The 27,861-nt window shown below is 38.3% G+C and overlaps 1 protein-coding gene across 1 annotated transcript in view; it reads left to right on the top strand.

Annotated features, from left to right (window-relative positions):
• Positions 1 to 26,124, top strand: part of NRDE2 (NRDE-2, necessary for RNA interference, domain containing) — a 29,022-nt gene extending 2,898 nt beyond the window's left edge. Inside the window, exons 2-14 of the mRNA XM_059474785.1 lie at positions 998 to 1,106; positions 3,177 to 3,389; positions 5,413 to 5,562; positions 7,814 to 8,276; positions 8,475 to 8,877; positions 12,402 to 12,535; positions 14,526 to 14,646; positions 16,653 to 16,828; positions 17,534 to 17,920; positions 18,283 to 19,211; positions 21,423 to 21,561; positions 23,914 to 23,985; positions 24,615 to 26,124. Coding sequence (XP_059330768.1) covers positions 998 to 1,106; positions 3,177 to 3,389; positions 5,413 to 5,562; positions 7,814 to 8,276; positions 8,475 to 8,877; positions 12,402 to 12,535; positions 14,526 to 14,646; positions 16,653 to 16,828; positions 17,534 to 17,920; positions 18,283 to 19,211; positions 21,423 to 21,561; positions 23,914 to 23,985; positions 24,615 to 24,740 — 3,422 coding nt within the window. The 3' untranslated portion in view covers positions 24,741 to 26,124. The remainder of the gene's footprint in view (positions 1 to 997; positions 1,107 to 3,176; positions 3,390 to 5,412; positions 5,563 to 7,813; positions 8,277 to 8,474; positions 8,878 to 12,401; positions 12,536 to 14,525; positions 14,647 to 16,652; positions 16,829 to 17,533; positions 17,921 to 18,282; positions 19,212 to 21,422; positions 21,562 to 23,913; positions 23,986 to 24,614) is intronic.
• Positions 26,125 to 27,861: the final 1,737 nt, after the last annotated feature.

Here is a 27,861-nt window from a genome sequence, read left to right as displayed (position 1 = left end):
GAGGCAAAAGTGATGGTAAAGAGCATGGAGGAGAGGCAGGGAGACCACATTTGTTCCTCAGTTATCTCTGTCAGTGTAGCACTGGAGGGACTGCTTTTAAGTTCTGTATTTACACAAAATAATTTTTGTTGTTTAATAGCTAAGAAATCTCACATGCTTAAAGGAATTCTAGATATGAAAATGCTGTGAAAATCATTATTAAACTTTTAATATCAGTAAAATTGTGACAAAAAGTTTCCCCTTCCACATTCTGTCCATGTCTGATCTTATCTGGTGATTTAGATGCAGAATACTTAGTGCTGACTAGTGTATCCAAATTAGCATCAAATAGCTTTCTTTCACACTGTTGAAAGGTCTAATTGTATTTCAGTGGTTAGAGAACTGACAATCCAGTGCCATGTTTTGGCCGTGTAGAAAACACTTGAATATTCTTACCAATAATGGATGTGCCTATCAATAAAACTGTGTTAAGAATGTTTTCCACACAGTCAGTAAAGTACACTTTTGTTAGTTTGTGTAAGCTTTATCACATTAATTAACTATACCTTTTATTTAATTATGCTTTTCTGTAATTTTTAAATTTTATTTTTAAAGTGTGTAACTATTTCTATTATATATTGTTTCTATTATATATTGTATATAGAAATTAATGTGTAATTGATATATAGTAGTAAATATATTATGATACAGTAAATTATCTTATACATATATAGCAAATTTATACAGTCTATAAATATATAAAGTTAGAGCCTTTAAATCATAAAAATGAATGTTGGATGGATTATTTTCTTATGTATAGAGCTGTGTATTCAACATGGAATCTGCTTTCTGTATGAGCTAAATGGCAATTTCATTGAGTGCTTTCCAATAGGCTCAGTTATTGCACATGACTTAGTGACATTTACTGTGAATTTAACTGTCTGCTGACTAGATTAACCCCACCTTAAAAAGAACAGCAAGCTAATTTGTATTGATCTCACACTTTTTTTACCTGCAGAGTTAGACTGGCTTAGTAACCCAAGCTTCTCTGCAGAAGATGCACTATTGCTGCACCAACGCTCTACAGAAGTTGCCAATCTCATTCCTGAAAAATCACCATTAATAAGGTAGAATGTGCTTCAATGTCTTTTGAAATAGCCTCTTTCTTTTGTCCTGCTTATCTTTTGTTATATGAGACCAAATTCAGAAGCTAAAAGCTGCTTCTCATTCTCTTGTTCAGTATTTTAAAATGCCTGAACTGAGTCATATGTAAAAGAATGAATAATGCTTCCATGTCTTTTAACTTAAAATAATGAGAAATTGTATACATGCAATTAAATTCCTATTTTCTTTTTCTCAGAGCTGCATTTAAATGATTGTTATTTTGAAATGGAGAGGGAACTGAGCAATCATCATTCTTCATTAGCTTTTGAATGTCTAAAGTGACCCTTGAAATAATGTAAAGATTAAGCATCATCTTTATGCTTTCTCTGGGGAAACCAGAGAAATCAGCCATTTCACAGTTTTTTACTTTTTGAAAAACAGTTGCTGATGTGAACTAATGAAATACTACAAGTATCAAGTTGAGTGTGGCTGTAGAGCATGCTGGTCAGCTGAAGTGGGTGATGATGTCCTTTTGCAGAAATGAGCTTTGAGCGGCCCCTTTTGCTGAAGAACTGGTTTTAATGCATTCACTGGACTGGGTGCCATACTTGGCTTATCTACACTGTCACTAGCACTCAATAGTGATGCAGTCAAGTTGTAGCTGTCAAGTTCAAAACCTTGGTCTCTGTTAATTTGATACAAGCTCCCTTGTCTACAATGATTGTTGGAGGTCATGATAGGGAATATCTTTATAACACCAAGCACACCTCATCACATCTTATTCCATACTTAGTCTTGCATCTACGTGCATTGTGTGTTTGAAATGCAATCACTGTTTTGTTTATCAGTCATATATTCTGCTGTGTTTCTTCAAATCTTTTTAGGACTAATGTCATAAAGCTAAGGATTTTGCAAGTTACCATCAGATAGAATGACATAATAAACCCACCATATTAATTTTATCTTTGAAAAGGACTTTGTCAAAAAATAGTGTGCAGAAAAATGTTTGGGTGTTTGTTGTTTGAGGGTTGTTTTGTCTATTTCTTGGGTATTGATTTAATAAAAACAAATTGGTTTCATCTCAGTAAAAACTAATTCCACCAACCTGGTGGAATTGAGAGGGTGGTTTTGAAAGGGTTTGCTTTGTTTGGTTTGCAGAAATGTGCATGTTTGTTTTAAAGATCTACTAATGATTCTTCTTTGGTGTCTTTTTCTTTAGTGTCCCTAAACAAAGTCTGTCAGGGCTGTTGCTTGAGATGCCTTATTTCTGAAATACAGTATTTTCTTATATTGACATATTAGGAATAATGAGAGTTGTCACTCCTTTTTTTCATTGAAAGATTGCAGAAAAAAAGACGTTTTAAAAGAGCTTGTGTTTTAATTAAGGGTTAGAGAAGACTTCCATTATTCATTTGATTATTAAGTGTGGGAGTTTTTGTGGTGTGTACAATAATATACATATGTTTTGCCAAAACCATGTGTCCTTTGTGTGATCTCTCAATAGCTCAGTTGTCTGTTCTACATAGTGTTATTTATTACTTTATACTGTATTATATGGTAACATTAGTTCAGTAGTCATCAAAAATTGTTTCTTGGTTGGTAGATTTGATTTTTTTAATCTGGAATCTTTGATTTTTTAATCTGGAATTTGATACTTCTTATATAAGTCATAAAAAAACAGGGAAAAAAATTCAGACTTTTTTCTTTTGCAGGTCACAGTGAAAGATTTCTCAGTCTTTTAACATGACCTAAGTTGTTTAGCAAAGTTAGGAAATGTTATCATTTCAGTCATCTTCTTTAATTTGACAGTGTTAACAGATGGCTATTTATACAGATCACACATCAAAATGCCTTGACAATTAAAACATTAAGACTTCCTGTCAGTAATTCCAGCAACTGAAAAATGTAGTTGTGATTTAATGCAGATTTAGCCCACTTTTGCTCTGTACGTTACTGCTACCATCTCAAAAAAATAGAGGGAGAATAAAGGTAAAGAATAAAATGTTCTGAACTTTCTTACAGTGATAGTCTGTAACAGTTTTACTGCTTAGCTGTATAGGTGTATATAAATGTACATACTTTTTTCCAAGCAGGACTTCTTCCAGATCTGAGTTGTCGGAGGAGAGTGATACAGATGAGAGCCTGAAACAGACAAGTAAGAAAAGGAAAAAGAAAAAGCATCACCTCAGTAAAAAGAAAAAGAAGAAAACCAAAGGAGATTCCAGTAGCAGCGAGTCAGAGGTGGACACTAAGCACATCAAGGACAGAGGAAGTGGCAAAAGTAGTGAAAAGGAAGCAGCAGCAAAGTATGTAAATATTAACACTGTGCAAGATGTAAATCCATTGTGTTCTTGTGTTTGTCTCTTCAACTGAAATTCTTACCATTGGTTGATCATCTTTTTCAAAGCTTTGTTTGACTAAACATGCATTCAAAGCAAGGGAAACAGATTTAGAACCACTTGTTTAATAATATGAAAAAACTGACTAAAATATTCAGTGAAGTGCTGTTGTACAGAGCAAAGCATGGTAAGGTGGTTATGAAATAAATTTTTGAAGTCATGTAGAGGCTTATATCTAGTTTTTGTAAGCATCTTGTTTCCTTTCACTGATTTTTGTGAGGGTTTGGAGAGTGATTGCATTAAACATTGTTAATTATTTATATGTGGCTGGGTTTGCCTTGTAATGTAACTTTCTCCTCAGAGTTTACATTTCGGTTTTTTTTCATTTTAAGACAAAATTTATGATTTTGTACTTCTTTTATATCCATATATTTTGCTTCATACTTTCTACTTGTAATATTTCTATATGAGTATTTGAGCGATTGAAATTGGGTGTTTTGTTAAATCTTCTTTGTTAATTCCAGGAGCTCTAAGGGTCTGTGTAATTAGTGGAGATGTCATGTTTTTATGGAGCAAGAAAAGAGGCATGTAGTGACTATCATGATCTTTGAGCAGCAAATGAGGTTCTGTGAATGCAGCAAGTATGCAGTTTTGGCATCCCTAGCTGTGCTTTCCTCAGGCTGCTGGGTTTTTAACATTTCAAGGTTAACATTTCACTGTCCAGCTGGCAGTGAGTCACATTCTCCTGGTTGTCACCATGTTTGCTAGTTTGAGCAGCCATTTTGCCTCTCTCTGATTCCCTGGTTCCTGTGTTTTCTTTGGCATCAGCAGCTCTGGCTCTAATTCCACACTGCAGCTACTCCTGGATAAAGTGAGGGTTTGGTGACATTAAGGAATTGTTGCTACAATTGATGCAGTCTGGGTGGTCTTTGAATTTCCCCAAATTTACTACATCTCTGGAAGGGGATTAATCAGGAGCTGAAAGCACAGATTGGTGGGATGTGTCTATGCCAAGGTAACATTGTTTCCCTGTGGAGGAGTGGCAGAGGTGCTGCAGATGTTGTCTGATACCTCTAGCCTGACCTGACTCCTCCTTTATGAGAACTTTCATTGGTTTGTGGTGGCTAAGGCTTCCTTGGCTGTGAGGAAGGACAGTAAAAACTATTTGGGTGCTGAACCCATTCTGCTCAGTCCCATCACTCATCCATGGAAGGGTGCCTGGTTCATAAGCTGTTTGCCAGGTTGGGCCAGACAGCCAATGCTTTGCCCAAATAAAAGTGTTGAAGTTCTTTCATGGTGTCTTTTTTTACTACTTTCCAGAAATTATTGATGCTGAGAGAATATTGAATTTTCAAAAGACTGGTTTTGAAACCTGAACCACAAAATTGCTCTGAATATGAAAAATGTTGTGACATTTTTGAAAACTTTTCAGAACTCTAAAACTGACATAATTGTACCATGAATTCAGACTGGAAATTGACAGTTATCTAGAGTTCAGAGGCAGGTGGCAATTTCCACTTAAGTTAACTTGTATAACTGTAATCCATAAACCCTTTGATACACACTGTTTTATCAAATGCATGGGTATAATTACAGCTAGTAAATCCTCTTACACATGTTCTTATTTTTCTTGATTGTAGCATCTTAACAAGACAAGAGTAAATTTTGAAAGTAGTAGTATGTGGCTTTTGGATTATAGTGTGCCAAGCTATTGATTAAATTGGTTGATTAAACTGGTTATTACCTTTCATAATCATAAATTCAGTTTTTGGAAGTGCAAGGACTTGCAGTGTTTTGATTTGATGGTACTATTAGTGTATTTCTAATTGTTTTTTTTCAAAGTGTGGACTGACTTTGCAGGAGTGGGTCACGTACAATGACTGTGAGTAAGTTAAATTACTGTGAACTACAGAAATTTAATGTTTTGGGTTATGTAAATGCTGAATATGTGCACAAATGCTTAGAATATCCTCCTTCTCCTTGTGTGCAGTCTAGGTAAGAAAGCATCAGGTGTTACCAGCAGTCACTCTATTTGGCTTGATGATATCCAGGAGTCCAGAGCAGACACCTTCTGCATAGACAAGAAACCAGACCCTGCAAACTGGGCCTACAAATCCTTGTATCGTGGGGACATAGCAAGGTATGGAACATTGTTCTCTGTATCCAAACTGCCACAGAGTCACTTGAGTCTGTCTGCAACTTTTTGCATAGAAGATGAGAAAAGATAACTGAGTAGCTTATTTCAAAATTTGACTTGGTGTTGAGCCAGTGTCAGTGGCAGGTGATATCCCTAGGGGGTCTGTGCTGCTGCCTGATGTGTTCTTTATCAGTGACACAGACAGCAGGATCAAGTGCACACTCAGTAAGTTTCACAACTCCAAGCTGAGTAGTGCAGTTGGGATGACATCCAGAGGGACCTGGGCAAGGACCTCGAGATTTAACAATGGCAAGGTGCTGCACCTGGGTCAGGGCATCAGCACAGGCTGGGGATGAACAGATCAGAACAGCCCTGCCAAGAAGGACTTGGGGGTGCTGGTGGGTGAGAGCAGTGATGGGAGCAAGTGGATGAGGAGCCAGAAATACGCACTGGCAGCCCAGAAAGCCAATTGTATCCTGGGCTGCATCCAAAGCAGTGTGGCCAGCAGGGCAAGGGAGGGGGTTCTGCCCCACTCTGCCCTGGTGACACCCCACCTGAAGTGCTGTATCCAGCTCTGGAGTCCCCAGCACAGGAAGGGCATAAGTCTTTTGGAAGGAGTCTGGAGAATGGGCACCAGATTGATTACAGAGAGCTGGAACACCTCTCCTTTGAGTAAAGGCTGAGAGAATTTGGGTTGTTCAGCCTGGAAAAGAGAAGGCTCCATCCAGTACCTGAAGGGAGCCTACAAGAAAGATGGAGAGGGACTTTTTATACTCTTTACTGAGAGGGTGGTGAGGCATTGGAATAGGCTGCTCAGAGACTTGGATGCTCCATCCCTGGAAGTGTTTGAGGCCAGGTTGGAAGGAGCTTTGAGCAGCCTGATCTGTTGGAAGGTGTCTCTGCCCATGGGGTTGGAATGAGATGCCTGGCATCTGTAAGGCCCCTTCCAACCCAAACCATTCTAAAATTCTTGAATAAATGTTTTAAAAGGCAAAAGATGGCATGAAATAATGGGTATATTGTGCATGATTTTCATTGTTCTTAAAAACACTCTCTGTGTAGCAAACTACAGGGCCATCTGGATGTGGCAGCATGGGGCAGATGTATGTTTTTGAGGTCAGAAATCCGAGGTTGTGTTATAAATTGTCTTTGGTCAAGTCTCTTTTTGGTCTCTATGGTTCTGTTTCTGTGTCTGAGAGGAAAGTGAAGGTATTGATTATTTCATACTACATTTGTCAAGAGGTTTACTTATTTGAGTAGTTTGATACCATTGTAAAAAATAAAGCTACAGGTATTTTCTTAGACAACAGATTTCACCCAGACATTGTACTAAAATGTGTCTGTCCTATGCAATGCTACATTTCAAGTTAGTATAGAAGAAATTGCACATTCAATATCCTTAGTGAGTTACTGGTGCTGTGATGACCCTTCAGAACATTTCCTTGCATTAATGCAGAAGCCCATCCAAAGGAGCCTACAGTTGACTCATGCATTATGTATGTACACTTCTTGATTTTCTCAGGAAAATTGTTTACTGTATATACAATAATACTGTATATAATTATTTGTGGAGGAGGGAGAATTTATGGGTTATATTTTTGTAGCTTTTTGTGCCTTTGCAATAAAATTGCCTGGTTACAATTTGTTTCAATTTTCTATCACCTTTGGATTGTCAGCTATTTTCTGAGATGAAAAGTATTATTTTAGTGTTACATGTCCCTATATCTGCCACTGAAATGACATTCTTGGTAATATTTGAAGATGGTATTTTCCTGTCTTAATCCATGGGATTATTGTGGCCTTTATGAACATGGCCATTTTTTTATCTTCACACCCCTCTCCACTTTGGCATATAAAATGGACAGAGGCTTAGGGATGCAGAAGGAAATTGCTGGATGAACAACTGGTGTCTCATTTTCAGTTTAAAATAGTCTAATCTAAGTAACCCTAAATAGTGTCTGTTGTTCTTCCTCTGGGTTTGTCTGCATGGTTTAAAATGCTGAAAAGGAAAAAGGGTTTCTTCTGCTTGAGTATGATATATGTTGTTGAATTCAGAGGAAGCTTAGTGTGATAGTAAAGTGCGATGGCAGTGAAGGAATTTATAAGTTGAAGTTTTAAATAAGCAGAAATTTACCAGGTTCCTAAACTTTTGAAGGTATATGCATACATTATTTGGGTTAATTTGAATGAAAGTATTTCTTTCAAAAAGGAGGTATCTCTTTAGAATATGTTTAATTGTATTTTCCCTTTCAAGGTATAAAAGAAAAGGAGACTCCTGTCTTGGCATAGATGCAAAGAAACAGTGGATAACCTGGGACAGTTCTGCATCAAAAAGGAAGCAAGCACAGAGTCGGCCTGAGCGCTACTTTACAAAGAACAATGTGAAGATGCTGAACACAGATGGGATTCTTGTCTGTAATAAAAGTTCTCCATCTGATCCACCTGCTTTTATACCAGTTTCCCAAGTGGAAACTGATGATTCTTCTGACACAACAGAAGTAAATCCTCTTGGGATTTATGATCCATCAACCACAGTGTGGCTACAAGGAAAAGGGTGCAAGAGTGCAGACAGTGAGTCTGTAAATACACAGCAAGCAGTTCAAGAGCCTGGGCTAAACATGAACTCTGTTCTAATGACAAAAGTAGAAGAATATAACAAGAAAGTAAGAGAAAACCCAAGAGATATTAATGCTTGGATGGAATTTATTGCCTTTCAGGTATGTGTTCTAATGGACCTTGTTGCTTATTATAAGTAGTAAATACATGAACATTATAGTGTAATTTCATTTGTTTAGAACTGTATATCTTTTCTTGGTGGAGAATGAATTGTTAACTCAGCTTCACAAATGTCAGCATTCTTGTGATTCTAGTGATTGTTCTTCCTAAGGTTGTAATGATGTTTCTTTTTGTTTTAGGATGAATTAATGAGAGGACCTAGCCCTTATGCCAGTACAGGAGAGCAGGAATTAAGGAGAAAATCACTCAAGTTAATCTTGGAAAAGAAACTGGCCATTTTAGAGAGGGCAATTGAAAGCAATCCAAGTAATGTTGATCTGAAGCTTGCCAGGCTGAAGCTTTGCACAGAATTCTGGGAACCACCAGCTGTGATCAAAGAATGGCAGAAGCTAATATTTTTACATCCCAATAATCCAGAGATGTGGAAGAAATACCTTCTGTTCTGTCAAAGTCAGTTCACTACCTTCTCTGTTTCAAAGATCAACAGCCTCTATGGGAAATGTTTGACAACACTGGCAGCTGTGCAGGATGGCAGCATGGTGTCCCACCCTCTGCTGCCTGGCACTGAAGCAGCTATGCTGGGTAAGGCTCTTTCTGCATATTATGGTCAGATTGGCCTTCATAGCTGCTAATGCATTAAGAACAGATTTTCCTGTATTGCATGAAGCTTTTCTTCTCTCCAAAATGCCTGGCATCCTAGTTTCTTAGCTGAGAATTGAAGCAGATATTCCAACCAAATATGGATATGGCAGATCCTTCTCTTCCCCAGGACAGTTTGTGATACAACATCCATTAAAGTCTAATGTGCTGAGTGGTTTATAGCACAATGTCAAGACTGGAGGATCACAGCCAACAGCCAGATGTGCTTTTATAAAAGGGAGACTTGTGAAAAAAATAAGTATCTCTTGTTTGGAAGTTTTACAATTGATACTTTAATCCAGAAAAGAGGAGGAACATTACAAGTCTGATGTGAAATTTTGTTGAGAATCCCAGTCTGTAGATGGAGAATTCCAAGCTGTAATACCATGTGATCATGCCTTTTCTATTTCTCCTATGCATACATCTACCACTTTATAATTTATTATATAATTATCCCTGGAAGGAAAATAATTCAGATAGTTGGGATGCTGGAGTGGATTCAGGGAAGAAATGAGTTCATGCTCAGTTCTGGCATGGACTTTAAATTTATTTGGAGCTAAATGATTTATACTATCCAGTTCAGCTTTACTTCTCTACCTTGGCATGTCATTGTGATTATTGTTCTGTGAATACTTTGAGGAGGGGAAAAGATTAGTGTCACCATGTGTATTTTTGACTTGATATTTTTTTTATTTTAAAATTAATTTTCAATCTAAGAGACTATTATAGATGAGTCCATTTTTTTATGTGCATCATAGTCCAAGAAACCTCTTGTTTTTATCCAGTCCTGTAACTCCTGTTGGAGCAATGATGTTATGCAATATCCAGTCTGGACTAACAGATAGAGATGCTGGGTTACCACATTGGTTTCAGGTGTTCAGATCTCATACAGTCTTTGGCTGACTCATCTTGGATCAAGCACTGCAAAAGTGCTGCAGAGGAAAAATGCTCTACTGGCCAGTGCATATTGTACAGCCTGATAGCTTCTAATTGCTTCTCCTGTCTCTGATTTCCAATATTTCAGTCACTTTGTACACTCACCAAAATGAATGATTCTCAGGACAAAGGTTTTATTCAGAATCTGGTTTTGGAAACAAGAAGGGTTTTCTTTCATTTTGTTTTCCTGCACATATTTGAAGGTATATGACTCATGAAGCAGATTGTCAACTGCTATGAGGATTTTTTAATAGAGTTCCTTTAGCAGGTTAACCAGTATTAGATTGATGTTTTTCTAAATACTTTTTTGCTGGCAATATCCACAGATAGCTAAAAATAAAAAGGAACTCAAATTCATGAATGGAACAGAACAAAAAGTAACTTCTTGTTGTTCTGTCTTAAGCCTCCAGTGATTTGTTTATGAACACTCTCAGGTATTTTATTTTTCCTCTTCAGAATTCAAATTATAGGATTAGAGAAATTTCACTGGGATTCTTCTTTGAGATTTCTTCATTTGTGACTCAGCTGTGTAATTCTTGGGCTGAGTTTTAATTGAAATTGTACTTATTAGGAAGGTAACCAAATCGTTCATTAAGATAAATATACAGAATATTTCACAAACTTATCATGAGGTGAGTAGCACTGTAGATGTACATTAGGTTTATATCTTCAACTTTGACCTTTCCTAGGGACAAAGTGTAAGAGCTCTGATTTTAAATAGTGGGGGACTGTGCCATCTAGTGTTCAGTTCAGTATGGAGTACTGTCTGCTTGGAAATAGGTGGGTGTTTTTTTTAAGTATTGAAAAATTTTGAAAAGGTAAAGCTGAATTTAAAATAATAGATCAGCCTTTACATAAATTTTGAGATAATAATTTATAATACTTTAAATTTACTAGAAACTGTTAATATAAAGCAGATTAATATAAAGTATTCTTAATTTTTGCTGTGTAAACAGTGTTCTGTTTTTCAAATTATACCTCCTGGTTGGGGAGAAACATCCTTATCTTCTAGGTCAGTTCAGCTGCAGAACTGTCTTAGCATCATGGACTGAATTAAGTATGTATTCATGCTGTTTTCAGTTTTTGCCACAAAGAAATGCTGATCTTTGCATTTCATCAAATACTTTTTTTTTCTAATGCAGAAAAATTTACACTGTAATTTATTTTTGGCACCAGTTTGGCAGCAAATCCTGATGAGGCATTTTCTACATTCAGAGTATTTCAATCAAAGTTCATTTCTGAAGCTAGGAGAGTAGGAGAGGACAATCTTTACAGTATCAGTTTGACACAATGCCTAAATTAGTTAAAATACGTAGGAAGACTGTATTATAAACTTAATAATTGTTTTTGTTGTTTAAATACCTTCACAAATCTCAGAGTCTTTGTCAGCAGGAATAATCATTGACTTTGCAGAAAAAAATTTATTTAATGCCCAATGTATATATTCTGCTGAATTCAGGTTATGTGTCTGATACATATCTAAATTAAGATATAAGGAGTAATTAATTTCCCATGTGCTAAATATAAGATGATGATGATGACGGTGAAGAGCAGTTGCTGCTAACCTGTGTTGTTACATGTGTGTATCTAGACACCTAACATTTGGATTGTTTCAAACCCTCCAAAGACAGTGTGTTTAGTGAAAGAACAGTAGCATTTAAAGAACTGTTTTACTGTTCTCCATGCTGTCAGTGATTGAGTCTTTATGGGCTTGGGGTTTTTTGCAAGTCTGTTATGATTTAAAGCAATTTAAACAGCTTTTATTGTGTTAAGACTGGAGTGTCATTTGGAGTGATTGAGTATCACTGAAATGTCCTTGAGCTGCCTCATAATGGAGGTGTTTATAATACCTGTTACTTCTCCAACTCTTGTCCAAAATATGGAGAGGAGCACTGGGACTTTGCTTCCCTTTTCAAGCTGAGACTGAAGTTTGGTGTGCAGTGGCAATATGGCAGTGGTTAGACAAATAATTTGTTGAAGAGTGAGGGATAGGGCTTTTCCCTACTTTTAAGCAGTAATATATTGACCAGAATACTGACTTGATTCAGGTCTTGCATACAGAAATAGGAAATCACAATTGGAATGAAAATTCTATATTGCTAATATATTATCAATGTAAATATCTCATGCAAAACTGAGGCAAAAAGGATTTTTGTTGTTATCACCTCCTGTGTGCCCTGTGATAACACCCAGCATCCTCAAAGAGGGCTGTGACCCACTGGCAGATGTTGGTGCAGTGAGGGGCAGAGCATTGTGTCCAGCTTTCCACCAGTAAGGACAGTGCCTGTATGGCATGAATAAAAAGCCACCTCTTTGGCACATTTAAAGTGAGCAGTCTAAAAGCTCATTAAACTGTGACCATTTTGACATGCATTTATGCTGGTTACCCTTCATAGTTTGCATTTTGATACTGTTCCAAAACAATTATTTTCTACAGCATGTCGTGTATGTATTTTTATATTTGTGGGCTGTAATAAAACACTTTGCAACAAAATCTGAAGTACTAAAATTTTATCTTCTTTTCTTGACAGCTATATTTATTCAGCAATGCCACTTCCTGAGACAGGCTGGTCATTCTGAGAAAGCAGTGTCTTTGTTTCAGGCTCTGATTGACTTCACCTTTTTTAAACCTGACAGTGTAAAAGATCTGCCAACAAGGGGACAGGTAGCAATTTCCATTTAAATGGGTGTGTGTCTTTATGTATTACAGAAAATGCTGTACCAGAAAAATGCTGACGACTTTTTAAGGCCATAGGGAAATATTTTGGATAACAGCTTACTTAGAGGTTCTTCAAGGTGATGCTTGCATTGAAAACATGCTTGTGTGTCCTCTGGAACTACAGGCCAAATGGCTACTTTTACTGTATATAATTGAAGTGTGATAACCAGTCATTTCATCTTTTTTAATAATTAAAAATGGAAAAAATTGGAGCTAGCTGACCAATGTCTGTGTCTAGCTAGCACTTGCCCTGCTTCTTTTTCCCCAAAATGCTGGTTTTTTGTTACTGGTGATGGAGAGACCTGATAGGACATAAAATCTTTCCGTTCAGGTAGTTTTTGCCAAAGTTTCTTAGATTCTGTTACCTATTTCCATTAATTTGATGGCTACATTAGGAACACTTTTGTGCTTTCAAGTGCCTTTTATTTGACCCATGAGATTCTGTTCAGCTTATAATGGTAAATGTTGAAGTACTAAATCACTTTTTCTCTTAATTTGTTCAGGAGGATGTTGCACATGCACCCCGCTAATAAGGAAGTTAATATTTAGTTGCCAGTAGCCTCATCCCACTGAACTGTTAGGAACTGTTTCCTTTTTAATGAGTGGTAGAGAGGCCACCATTTAGGCAGCTGGGCTACTCTGGAGGATAAACATTAAATTTGCTGCAGTTACTTCACTGTCTTCCCAGAAACTCAGACTCCAGTTCTTGCTCTGGTGATTAATACTGTTACCAACAAATGGAGCAATCTTACAGGTTAAAAAATAGTGATGTCTTCTTAAAGAGCTAAAATTTAGAGTTCAGTCATAGCTGTCATGGAGTAATTGCACAGATACATGTAGTTAAGTTCCAGTCATTTGAAAAACTGCATTTAATTTGTAGTATTTTAAAAATCTTAGAGCAGGATGAAAAGGAACCTTGATTCAAAAGGACCATGTTTAGGTTGGAAAATGCAGTTCTTGAAAATAGGAAAATGCCAGATTTACAGCTGATCACTCATTCTGCTGTCATACAGAAGTGTTATGACTCAGTCTGGAATTACTTGTTTCTGTACTGTTTTCACAGTTCACTTTCTCACTTGCAGCAAAGAATAAATCCACAAGGAGCAGAATTATATTTTGCAGTTTGCTGTAAGCCTGGAATTTTCTCATGTATCGATGCTTGGTTTTCTTGGAGTAAATTTTATTGTTAATATTTGTATTAACAGTCACATCTCAATGTCCAAGTCAAGGACTGGTAAACAGCAGAAGCATTTAATAGGTGAGGGATTGTCATTAGAGCTTAGGATATAAAAGCAGAGGAGGAATTGATGAATCTAGAGATGACTGATTGCATACTGGCAGTGACAAAGTCACCAGGATTAGAACCCTGAACTTCTGGTTCACTGGAAAGTGCCCTGACCTTTTTGGCCATCCTTAAACCTGAAGGATTAAAGTCTTTATAGATCTTTTTCCTCTTGTCTTTAGTCTAGTCATATTTATGTGCAACTGTAACATTTTTATTTGACCATAGGTGTGTGATTGAATTATCATTCCATTAGCCAAATTCTTCATGACCCATATAACTTAGGGAGGAGGGGAGCTTTGGGTTCTGAAAGCCACACCTTAGGGACTTTGGATCTTTATCCTTGAAAGATCTGTAAAGGACTGTAGGCACAAAAGTGTTTTGCTTTCTTTAAAGCCTGTTGCCTTTTAAAACAATCTTTATTTTCATGAGAAGAGCTGATGACAGTCCTTATGTGCCACAGCTGTAACTGAAGTACTCAGTTGTGCCTGCTGAATCTTAAGCGGTATCTAACAAAGTCTTCAGATACAGAAATTGTACCCAGTACATGCTTGTAGGGTCTGGGAAACCTAAGTTGACAGAGATAATGTCTGTACAACAGCAAAAATGATTTTTCCTATGTTTTGTTTTCGTCGGTCCTGTCAAAAACAATAGGTGGAATTCTTTGAGCCCTTTTGGGATAGTGGAGAACCACGAATTGGAGAAAAAGGAGCAAGAGGCTGGAAAGCATGGATGCACCAACAGGAAAAGGGTGGCTGGGTTGTTCTTAAGCCTGGTATGTGTGTCTCAATATGTGTAGTTGTATGTCCATGTGTTCTTCTAAACATTTTGATTAGAATTATATAATCTGATTCTTGTCATGGTTTTGCATACAAGTTTTAAAAAATATTTACTGATATCAAGATAATGTATATCATACTTCACAGGGAATAGCAGGTGCTGAATGTTCTGGGTATGATATTGTTTATGGAACATTGTTGCCCTTCCTACAGTGAGAATTAGAGGAGAGGATGGCATACCCTACACTTCATGTTGGAAAAGCCAGAGGTGTGAGTACTTGGTGGAGAGTCACACCCATCAAAAGTGAGAGTAAGCTTCCCTTAAGACCCTTCCAACATAATATTAAAGTGAAGTGGGATTATATTGTTAGATGACAGTTGCTTCAAGGATACCTAGATTCTTGATTCTATTTCTAGAGTCACATTTTAGTTTCTCAAGCAAAGGTATAGCAAAAATAGGAGGAAAACGTTTCCTTTCTCTTTGTGATGCAGAAATGAAAGAATTGTCTTCACTTGGCTGGAGTGCTTCTGGATGAGCAGGGATGCAGAAAACACTCCCTGCTGCTTTGCCTCACCTTGTCTTGTGGCCTACAGTACTTTTTTTCATGTCAAGGACTATTTCTCAAGCAGATACAGCTTGCAGGGAAGCAGGAGGCTGGAATGTGTCTGACCAAAGAGGAACTGTCTTTGCTTTTGCTACTCCTGCTGTAGCAACTCTGGTGAAGCAAGTTTGGGTCTGCTTTTAGTAAACAAAGGAACTGAAAGATAATTAAGTCCCTCCCTTGTCTCTGGATTAAGATGGAATTTCCTTGGCCCCTGAATTCAGCAGTTTTATTTTTGATGGCTCTAGGCATTTTGTTCACAAACTGAGAAGACTCAGTATAGAGAAGAGGACCACTGTCAGTCTTGGGCAGCTCCAGTACCTACCAGTGGTTTCCCCCTATGTGTCAACCCCTAAAGTCCAGGTGCAATTTTCAATTGAGTGTGTTCATTAAAAACTGTCAGGTTTCTTCAAACTTTGATTAGATTGTTGAAATACTGTCTTTTTTCATAGAGTTGCTGACTAAAGGGGAAACTATTGATCACAAAAATATAGAGAGAGTAAAAATCTTGCAACCACCTGTTTGTTTTACCTGAAGTTTAAGAGGAACTGGGATTGGAAGTGTTTCAGATGGCAGATGTCAGGATCAAGAATTTGGAGATGGTGTAGAAATAGCTTGATTTTTATAATGCAGGCAACCATGAAATTTTGTAGGCAATTTTTTTCCTCAGCAATAAAAAAGAAACACCTCTACAAGCTTTCCCTTTGCCTATAGGTGCTCATCAGTTTCTGCACAGAATTAATATATTGCTGTCAGAGGACAAATATGGTAATTGTATCCAATAGTCCAGAAAGATTATCATAAAAGTGGGATGTGGTTAAGCACATCCTTGTGTGTGTGTGTGTGTAACTATGTGGGTTGTTTCATCTGCACATTAATTCAAATGTTGAAAATACCACTTGTTAAAAGCATCATGGCCAAACTTGTTTTGCAGTGTTTAATATTCAAATACCATTTTTTATGTTCAGTGGTTTTCTCAAAATGTTTTATGCAAACTAGTATTGATAGAGCATACTTGAAATTTTATGCTCAGGTATGAAGTGAAGAATGTAAATTGCACAAAAGGATGACTGACTCTTGGCTGTAGCTTGCAAGTTGCTGTTGATAAAAGTGCTCCACAGCCTGTCAGTGTTTTTTCTTCTCCTCTGTGGAAAGTTTGAGTGCTGACACTGATTCACAACTTCTAAAAGTTTGGAAGCTTCCTACCTTCCTTTTACAGAGTTGGTGTCAAAACCCAGAACTGTGATGTGGAAAATCTCAGCTAAGTCTTGTGTTGTTTTTTTTATTAACTATATTTATTTCCATTGTTAAAGTAGTTAAAGTGTATGTCATGCCTGGCCTTTGGATTTGGTGGGATAATTTTTCTTTAATAATGTGTGTATATATTGATTTGATTTTAGATGATGAGGATGAAGAAGACATAGATGAAGATCAAGAAATAAAAGACAAAACTCTTCCCAAGTGGCATATTTGGTTGGATATTGAACATTCCCGGGAGGCAAGGCACTGGTTACCTTGGAGGCCAGATAAAACCAAAAAGGAAACTGAAGAAGACTGTGAAGATCCAGAAAGACAGGTCACTGTGATAAAATAGAACAAGGGGAGATGATAAGACTAGTTATCCCTTAATTTGAATTCATTGCCATGTTTGTGGATATTTTAGAAGAATAATACTTTTCTTTGTTTGGAAAAAAGATTTTTTTCTTTGAAAGTCAAAATTTGCCTGAGGTTTTGTGCTGAGACTTCTGAAAGCCATGGGAAGCTCATGGTAAACTTTGGAAAGTCTGCAGGCAAAATAGTCTGTCTTTGCTGTTCAGTGATTCCTGTCATCTGTGTGGAGAAATCTCACAGAAATATGTGTTTAAGAAGAGATGTGCATTAAATAAACAAAGATTTCATTGCCTTCAAGTCAGATAGTTGGATATTTTTTATTCCTTGGGAAATAGGTCAAGTCAGACATTGATCTTCAAATTTGAATGTGTTAAAAGGCCTATGAATAAAATCTTTCAGACCTTCATTTTGTAAGTTTTCTGTGGAGGTCTTTGTTGTTCATAGGCAAAGAAATCTCTTGATAGAAAATTTACAGTCTGTCTGGAAAAACAGATTGTTTGTTTAACTTGTCCATTTTTAATTTGAATAACATTTTGGTACTATTTAATGGTAATTCTAAATACTATTGATTTCAAAAGGTTCTTTAATTGCATAAATTGTTTAATTGCATAAAGTTTTGCTGCTTTTGATTGCATAAATTAATGGAATTTGTTTTAATTTGGATTTTTAGGTGTTATTTGATGACCTTGGACCATCTTTAATCCGGCTTTCTAACCCAAAGCTTCAACACCAACTGCTGTACTCTTTTTTGCAATTCCTGGGAGTTCCATGTACAAGTAAACTCTTTCCTTCCAGTCTCTATATTGCCATGGATGAAAATAACATCTTTGACAGTGTGCTTTATGATGATAAACCACTGACTTCTGTTGATTTTCCACTTTCTGGATTCAACAGTATTGGTCATATGGACACAATGCCACGAGGCAGACATCAGATAGGCCACTACAGAGAAGGAGAGGAGTTCATACAGAATGTCTTCCAAGTTCTGTCCCAGATATTTACAGGAAAGGAAAAATCTAACCTGGCCATTTGCTGGCTACAGTATGAAATATCTAAGGTAATGAGGAGTCTGCATATAATCAATGTTGTGATGTGTGGCTTTCTTCTGTAATAATGTTTATATTGAATTTTAAAAAGTCTTGAGGAAAGTTGTCTTGCAGGACTAAGTATTCAAATCAGGAAACGTCAGTTAAGATTGCACAAGGGGGAAAAAGAAGAAAACCAAAAACTCCTTTTCTTCAGAACATGTTAAAGAGTGGCATACCTGTAGCAAACAATTTTTTGAAGTTTTGCATAAATTTTATTATATGATAATATGTAATTTTGTAATTATATTATTAAAAATTGCTGTGAGAGGCTTTTTTTCTCCTTTCTGCTTCCATCTCTCTCAAAATATACTCTATTTATTTTTCCCTGCAGGTAATTCAGTGTCTCCAAGCAAAAAAGAAAAAGAAGCTAAAAGCACAAGGGAGGAAGAGTAAAAAGTTGGCCAAGAATTTCCTTAAAGCACCTGACAACCGAAACAACCTTTCTCTCTGGAGGCTCTATGCCTACCTGGAGTGGCTGCTTGGCAACACAGATGATTCCAGGAAGGTGTTTGACACAGCTCTTTGCACAGCAGGGACAGGAGGGTTGAAGAGTGCTCAGCTCTGCAGCCTCAGCCTGCTGTATGCTCAGCTGGAAGTGGAGCTGCTGGAAAGCCTGGAAGGAGCTGTCACCTCTCGTGCTGTTCATGTATTGACCAAATTGACTGAGAATGGACCCTTTGTGCCCTATAGTGGACAAGTGTCACCTGTGAATGTCTTGAAAGCTCGTAAAACATATGAGCATGCACTGCAAGATTATTTAAGTCAAGCAGCAGATTCTGGTCAGGATCAGGTCAATGATACTGATCAGCTGGTTAACCTGGTTGGTTGCTATGCACTGTTTCAGTATCTGACTGTTGGGATTGATGCTGCAGTATTAATATATACACAGGCTTCAGAAAAACTTGAAGTTTTTGGTTCACAGAAATGTGAAAATACAGGAGAGAATTTTGGCGTTCTAAATTTTCCCACTGCTCTTGAAGCTGTCACACTGCTGCATACAAATTTGCTGAGATTCCACATGAAAATTAGTGTTTATCCTTTGAATCCCCTGCGAGAGGCACTGGCAGGGGCTCTGAAACGGTATCCTAGCAACCAGTCCCTTTGGAGGTCATACATCCACATCCAGAGGAAGTCTCACTGTGCCAGCAAAGCACGAAGATTTTTTGATAGTGTCACAAGGTCTACTAACTCTTTAGAGCCATGGCTGTTTGCAATCCAAGCAGAGCAAATGAGAAAAAAGCTCACAGAGAAGGTCCAGAGGTAACACCTTGCACCTCTTTGCAATTATGCTGTTTTGAATCTGTCTAATCACTCAACAGAGGAGAGAAAATGCTGTCACAGTTCTCATTTTGCAGGTGAAGAAGCTGTAGCTGCAAGAGCTGTAGCTCCAGCTGTAGCTGGAGGTTTTTTGCTCAAGGCTGAACAGTGAGTCAGTGGCAGAATCTTGAACAGAGTGAAAGCCCTGGGTGATAGCCTTATGTCCTTTCTCCTGAGCCAGATTGTGTTTGGGTTTGTTTGATTACTTGCTACTAGCATCAGGATGGTACACATTTCTTTAAAGAATTTTTAAATAACTAAGCCTGCTTAGATGGCCAGGATAGACAGTGAGTTTAGAAACTGCTGCATTTTAGTACTATAGCAATAAAGAGCATAATACAGAGCTGTGCTGCAGTTTCTGCCTGAGCTGGCTGCCCTACTTTACTCCTGAATCACAAATACAGCTGTGGCAGATCTGTTTCCATAGTGAGTCCTTGAGAGTTTAGTTTTCGTGTGGGGCTGTTACTAGGGAGAAGAGGCTGGAAATTCCATGAATTCACAGTTGTTTGGGCTCAGATTTTTTGCTCCTGAGAAAGGAGGAAAGGGTAGGAGATAAGGGGAACAAGGTACTTGTTCATTCTTAGAGCTTAACTATTAACTATTGTCTTCTCATTGTTTGGAGCTGCCTGTCCACTGCTGCCTTCCTATCTGCAGTGACAATGACAGCTTGGCTGTTTGTGTCTGCACATGACAGCAGATATCTGGGAAACAGATCCCTGGAGGTTTTACAGGGCTGTAAGCTCACAATATTCACACTTGGTGAAATTACACAGTTACCAGTATACTTTGAAATTATGGTGCAGCCACTTCTTTGATTGCTGCAGGCTGGCAACAGGCATTCAGACATGATAGTGATGTTCCTGAACTCAGTCTGTGTCATCCTAAATTCTTATAAGAATTCTACAGCCACCAAATGTAAAGGAGGATTGTGATTTGATTTACTGTTAATTTCAGACCAACACTATGATAGGTTTTCATTATTGTTACTTGGAACTGAAAATTTCAGAATTATTTTCTCAGTGAGGTTGAGTTCCTTTGCAGATTGTTCACTACCCTTATAGATTACATTAATAGGGGACAAGTTGGGTGTTGGAAGAGCAGAGCTGAACTACTGCAGCAGGGAGATGTGCCCTGTCAGTCATGGATAAAACTAATGTTTTGTGATGTTGTGATAAAATTAGAAAATGTCTGTGCTGTGTCTGACTATTTCATATTCTGGTTTGTATTTCTCCTTAAGCACATGGAATTCAGATGGAAAAATGAGCACAAAGGGTAAAACAGGAATGTTTTTATGTCACTGTTAGGTACAAGGTTTCAAATGTTTGACTCCTGCAGAGTAGGTTACATAATTTTCCCTCATGGCAAAGGTCAAGATGAGGGGAAAATTACTTCAAAGACACAAGAAATAAAAGAGATAGGTCAGGAGCCAGGTGTTAGTCGTGAGTGGAAGCTGGCAGGCTCAGAGAACATGCACAGACAAGTGATGTTGCCATCAGTGCTCCAGTCTGTTTGTCAAGCTCAGGCATCAAAAGTAAGCCAGTCTGTATCAGCTGTTGAAGGAAATCAGTGCTTTGGTGAAAGCTGTGTACCTGCTTTTGTGTTCTGCCTGGAACTTAGGGAATTTGAATCTCTGGGTGAAAATTACTGCTATAATTGTGGTTGAAATCCAGAGCTGTAATTTTGACCTTGATCGAAGACCAATGTATGGCATTACAAAAGTGATGGGTAAATTTGAACAAACTTGCCCGGGCACCAGAAGAAGATGTGCTCATCCAGATTTGAATTTCTTCTGAGCTGTTCTGCCAAGCTTAGAATGATAAATTATCGAGGAGGCAGACTAAGATGTTTTAAGATCATATGACAGTGTATTCTTATTTTCAAAGAGAAATTATTTTTGAACATATTACATGAATTTTCACCAAAATACTGAATTTTGTATTTTTTTCCTAATTTTCCTATTTAGAAATGCATTGATTGGATTAGCAAGTGCTAAAAATCTGGTTTATAACATTGAGTTTATAGCACACATTACAAAAAACCTGGCTATACATGGTGCTGTGAACAGAGGCAGTGCCCTGTTCTTTACCCCTTGTTACCCAGATGTGGTCCCTTGGCTTGGATTTAAAGGACTGTTGTTTGTTCTCTGTGTTTCAGGGCAGAGGTTGGTGAAATACATTGCACTATTCCTGAAACCGGATTAACAAATCGGATTGTGGCTCTGTTTGAACATGCAGTTCAGAGTGAAAATGGTACCCACTGTCCACTGCTATGGAGAATGTATTTGAACTTTATGGTAAGAAGAAAAATAATCTGTTTTGTTTTGTTTTACCATATTTGGAATTCTCATCAACACAGCTGGAATACTGCTTAGAAAAAGGAATACTAAATTCTGTCATGCCTCTCTGATTTGCAAAGTGATATATTTGACTTGTACTGCTCCTTATTGTTGGGAACATTAAGGAAAAGGTAATTCATGTGGATTAGGAGTAATAGCTTCTGCCAGTGTAGTCTTAATATAGATGCAGACATTGTGTCTGTCATCTTACATAGATAAAAGTATGTCCTGAGATACCAATAGATGTCAAGCTGCTTTCCAGTGGAGTGGACTCCAGTGTAAATTGGGTGCAGGAATTTGCACTTCCTGTAGAACTTGGAGGCTTCTGTCAGCTGATTCCTTCATCCCATTGCCATCCCTCTGGATGGCAGCGTGACCCTGTGGTGGATCAGCCACTGCTCTCAGTTCTGTGTGGTCTGCAGGCCTGCTGAGGGTGTTCTCTGCACCATGAGCCAGATGATTAACAAAGGTGTTCAATGAGATTGGTCCCATAGTAGCAGGGGCACTGCTGGTCACTGACCTGTAACCAGACTTGTTCCACACATCACCACCCTCTGGGCCCTCTTGGAGCGTTTTCTCCCTGTATGTGCATCCAGTTCTTTTGTCAGCTGCTCATTTAGGAGGCTCTTACAGGAGACAGTATCAAAGGCCTTGCTGAAGTCCAGATAGACCATGTCCACTGCTCTCCCCTTATCCACCAGGCCAGGCATTTCATCATGGCACTTTATGGAGTTGCTCAGTCATGACTTTTAGTGAATTCACACTGTCTGCTGCTGATTTTCTTCTCACTCATGTGCCTGGAAATGGTTTCCAGGGTTGGCTGTTCTGTCACCTTCCCAAGGCACAAGGTGAGGCTGACCTGCCTGTAGTTCACTGGGTACATCTCTTCCCCTTCTTGAAAGCAGGAGTGATGTTTTACTTACTTCAGTCTTTGGGTCCTTCTCCCAGTTGATGTGATCAATCAAAGATTGTCAAGAGCGACCTCTCAGTGACATCTGCCAGCTCCCTCAACACTTGACGTGCAGTTCATATGCAAAATAAATGCATGGTAGGCAAAACATAGCTATAGCTTCTGTACTTGCCTTCAATTTTGACAGTCTTGTGATTCTTAAAAGCTGCATATAGAAGTTACATTAACTGGCATTGCAGTTAAATGCTGAAAAGCAATAATGGTTGTTTCTTCCATAGTTCCCCATGGAAGTACAGAAATAAAATTATACAGTCAGCTTTGCCATCTTGGTTTTCTTGCTGCTCCACAGTACAATATGGAAGATGAAAACACTCAAGTAATAACTTTCATTCCCCAGTTACTCTTCTGTTCATGTCCCCTTGTGTAATGAGTTGTCAGAGGGGGATCAGCAGTCGGAAGGCTGTGAAATAGAGAGGAGGCAGGGAAGAAATCTTGTTCTGTGTTTGAGAAGATCTCCTGTGTTAATTGTGACCATTTCTAAACAAATAAATGCTTGTAAATATTTTATACAACTTTGTATGTAGGAATGTACAAGTGAATTACTGTTATTCTTTGCAGATTAATGATGACACCCCAGTATGCACAAATACCAAAGATCAGCCATTATCTATTTTATCACTAGTGCTCCATTCATGGAAAATAGCTTTTCCACAAGCACAACAAGGAGTATTTACTAGATGCTAATAAGATGGAGGCAAATACAGTAATAGCTTGGACTAGCATTGTTTAGAGAAGCAAAATCAATCAGAAACTTTTAAATTTTCAGACAAAGTCATAGAAGAAGTTGTTCAGTATTACCCTAAGTTCCATAGGTCTGTTTTGTCTTAGCTGATGAACCATGGGTTAGGTGAGTGGACAGGGATGTGGGCTGGAGTCTGCCTGAACTGCCAGGCTCAAAGGCTTCAGTCAGCAGCATGAACTCCTGCTGCAGTGCCACTGGTGCTGCACCCCAGGGACTGACACTGGCACCAGTGCCCTTTAGCATCTTCAGTAGTGATCTGGATGGTCAGAGAGTCTGTGCCACCAGCAAGTTTGCATCTGATACCAAACCAAGACGAGTGGCCAAAGCACCATGTTCTACTCTTGGTCTGTCCAGGTTTCTTTGACTAGCTGAGAGTCCTTGTTCTCTTCCTTATCTTAAAAGTAAAGCCTTGAAACTCCTGTAAGACATCTGCAGAGTGTAATCTGACAAAATACATAGCTACCACAATGTATAATAAAAATGATTTCTCAACAGAAGAACACTGAGCTTTTCAGCAATAATTTCTTTGTCTCAGAAGTAATTGTTTCAGTATTTCAGCTATTACTGCACTGAAGTATGAATGTTTTTTATCACACAGGCTTCACTAGGAAAAAAAGAAAAAAGTAAAGGATTGTTTTATAAAGCTCTTCAAAACTGTCCTTGGGCAAAGGTAAGCACAGAAAACAAGTAAACTTGTCATCATACTTTGAGGTTCTGTATTTGAAAATAAAGTTTGGCTTTAGCAGTTGTTGTAAGAAGTTATATGCAAATGAAAGGAGAGGTTTTTGAGGCAGTAATGTTAGGATTTTCTGCAAATAAGAGATGTATCTTAAATGGAAGCATGATCAATAGTCACTGCAGTTTGTGTTTCAGGACAGAAAGGTGTTGTGTTGAGGCACAGCAGTAAGAAATCCTTTGTGATCTAGAAATGATGGAGTCTTTCAGACTTTTATCATGAGCATGAGATTATCAGAAATACATAGCTAAATAAAAATTTATTTATGTAATAATACATAAAAATTATTGAGAGAACCTGCAACTCCTCAGGTAATGTCTGTATTTGCTGCAAATGCTCCAGTGCCTCTTGACCTCCATTTCATCTTTTTGAATAAAGTTACTCAGTATGAGTTAGAAAAGACTTTGATTAAACAAGCACTGAAGGAGTGCTAATTCTGTTCCTATTACCTTAAATAACACATGGTATTTCTTATGTTCTTGCTACAGTTGTTGCTGTCTACTTACTTTATACTGTGTTTCTTGCTAGAGGTAGCACAGGACATGTTCTTGCTGTCTCTGCAGGTGCTGTACATGGATGCAGTGGAGTATTTCCCCGAGGATCTGCAGGAGACACTCGATCTGATGACTGAGAAGGAGCTGAGGGTGCGGGTGCCTATGGAAGAGCTGGATCTACTACTGGAGATCTAAAAGCTACTGGCAGTACAGAAGCTGCTTCCAAAGCTAACAATTAGATCCATTTTCATACAGGAACTCTGTTGGGACTTGGGTACTATGTACTTGACATTTTTTGTTGTTAAATATTTTGTATAAATTCCTATAAAAATGGAGTTCTACTACCTGCAAGTACTCTGGAATCAAGGATTGCATTTTGCCCTTAATAATGGATCCATTTCTCGGCAGTGTTGCTGGCTCCCACAGGACAGCCTCTTTAAATAGCCTCCTGTTGGAAGTTGCCTGCATTTCTTCCTCTCTTGTTTGAAATTACATTCCCCAGGGCTCAGTAGAGGTTCTGTACATGCCAACTATGGCTTGATGAGCAGCACAGGAAATAAACATCTGCCAAATGCATGCTCCACTGTCCTCCACTTGGCAGACTTCAGTAATTTCCTTCAGCATGGTATGGCTGTGCATATGCAGCTGCCAAGTCAAACAGCCATTACATCTGTACATATACTGTAAAAGCTAAATTTTTGTTTGAGCAGGCACCTATTTTGATATGTTTTGACAGATGACCATTTAAATGTAAATCTTCCTGAAAAATATACCTGAATATTTGAAAATTCAAAAGTAACTTGTTTCTTATGTATTAAAAATAGAACTGAGTGTATTAAAAATGAAAATGTGTCCATAATGCATCTCTAAGCAGCTCACTTCTAAACAAACTTCTGTAATTAATTACTGGCTTTGACTCAAGTCCAGGCAGTTGTTGTAAGAGAAGTAAAGGTTTGATCTGTATTTGATTCTCATCAAGAAGGCATAGTCTTCTATGATGATTTTAAAAGTAGCTTCTGGTCCATGAGGCTTTTAGCAAGCTCCTAGAGAAATAGTATGAAATATGGTAACAATTTACAGATACACTTATATATATTTTCTTAAACAGAACATGCTGAAACATGGAAAGGATTGTTTAGCATCCCTACTCTTGAGAGCCAAGGACTCAGAAACTGGATTTTCATCTGAAACAAGTATACCTGCAGCCACAGAATACCCTAAACTGCTTCAGACAGCTTTCATGAACAAACAAATTGTCACTAGCAGCACTAAAGCAACTGGGAGCATCCAGCTGGTGAGATCCTATTACACATGAATCTGTGTCTGAACCAAGACATAGAGCTTCTAGCTCAGGTTTGCCACCACGGTGCAAGATAGAATACACTTTAGTCCAGGCTCCATTTCATTTATTCCTTTCTAAAATTATTTTAAATATTGCAGGGAATATGTATAATTTAAAATGCCATTACAGCACTTCCGAAAAGCCTTATAATATTGATGTAGTTGCAAGTGATGCTGGTCTTGCTGTAATCAATTAGTCTTTTGAAAAATACAGTTAATTTTTTACTTTCTACAAAAATTACAGAGCTCCTGAATTGGAGGTAGAAGTTACTCTGTACCCTGCACAGTACCAGGACAAATTCTGCCTGTGTTTGTTAATGCTTTGCCATCACATGCCATTTCCTCTAAAGCCCTGAAAGGGCCATGGGGAGGGGGAAAAGCTTGATTGTGCTCCTGCTTAGTCACAGAGGAACCCAGGTTGAGAGGGACCTTGAAAGATCTGGTCCAACCTTCTGTAGCACAGGGAGCCTGGATGAGATTAACAAGCTCTCTGCAGTCACATTTGAAAACTTCCAGTGATGGCAGCAATGACTTCTGTATCCATCACTTCTCTGTTCTTCCATGCATCCTGTCCCAAGTCCTTTCCTTTGAAGTTTCTCCCAAAGCAGCACTTGGGCTGCTTCCTTCCTTTTGATGGTCAGAGGCTTCCTGGAGCAGGTCCTGCCTTTTAATTCAGTCCCCAGTAGCTTTCCTGTCCTTGTGGGGAATATACTTGCTGTTCACTTTCTCCTGATATTTATTACTTTTGTCTGGTCAAGTTCAGAAACTCTGGCAAAAGTGGCAGCAGTTAAATTCTGCTGCAAAAGCTAAGAGCTGAATTTTCAAAGGTGTGTTTTTCAATTCCTGGGGTGGCAGAGAGGGTACTAGAACAGAGTCCTTAGGTTCCTTTAATGCAATGCAGCTGTTCTTCAGGGAGCTGAACCCATCTCTTTGTGGCTGTTGCTCTGAGCCAGCAGTAACAGCCATGTTCCTAATAAAAGTGCCTTGCCATGCATGTCATACAGCTCTTCAGCCCCTCAAGCAACAGTGAGATCAACTGCCATGATTAGAAAGTGCTAAAAAACCCCTAGCTTTTTGTGACCTTTCCAAGGAGACAGATCTCCTAAGATTTATAAGAATGGGTAATAAAACTTGTTTGTCTAGCTTCAGATGAAAAACAATTCTATTTCAGGATTTCTGTCATCCAGATTAAATAAAGAATTCCATTCATCTGTAGGGTTCATTTTTAACAATGAGCCACATAATTTTTACAGAGAAGAATAAAATCTCTTGGCCCTGCTGCTGCCATTGTTGTTGGAGCACTGGCAGTGAGGGAAGGCATTGCTCTGGGTGTAACTCTCCACTCTCTGTTACTGGCTTGCATTTGCTCCCACAGAAAGTTCCTAGAACAAAGACTGCATAATGCAAAACTGGTTTGCATGTGGAACTTTTATATAAACCCTAAAGATCACATGTACAACATTTGGAAATGAATTCCTTAGAACTTAACAAACCCTTCACAGAAGAGTACTACACAGGATACTTGGTAAGTAGGACCTGCATGGCTACAATGGACAGTGGACACCTGGCCCCATGGGAATGGAGCTGTAGGCAACAGAATTGTCCAGGGGGAAGAATTCAAGGTTATGCTGTAGAACAGCAAGCCTGGCACATGTAGTTGGGATTTCTCTGTGCACATCTGCTGCATGCCAGACCCTGCACCTCCAGCACTGGGGCTGGTGCCTTAGGAGTGGGCACATCCTGCCATGGGCAGCATGGGACCCTTGAACCTGTTCCTACTGCTGGCTCTTTTCAGATGTTTATCTAATGAACTGAAATCCTTTTGGGAAAAACAAATTTATAAACTCTAATCTTAAAAGTACCCTATCCAAACATGTTTAGTTGTTTAAGGTAAGATTACTAATGAGCATCCATCTTGCAAGTGCTGCAAGTGCTAGAGATGGGTACCTTTAAAGTGTGTCTCACTGTTGCTCAC

This window comes from Ammospiza nelsoni, chromosome 6 (assembly GCF_027579445.1).
Source record: "Ammospiza nelsoni isolate bAmmNel1 chromosome 6, bAmmNel1.pri, whole genome shotgun sequence".
NCBI lineage: Eukaryota > Metazoa > Chordata > Aves > Passeriformes > Passerellidae > Ammospiza > Ammospiza nelsoni.
The sequence above is the reverse complement of the archived record's forward strand: the minus strand, read 5'-3'. Positions and strand labels throughout refer to the sequence as shown.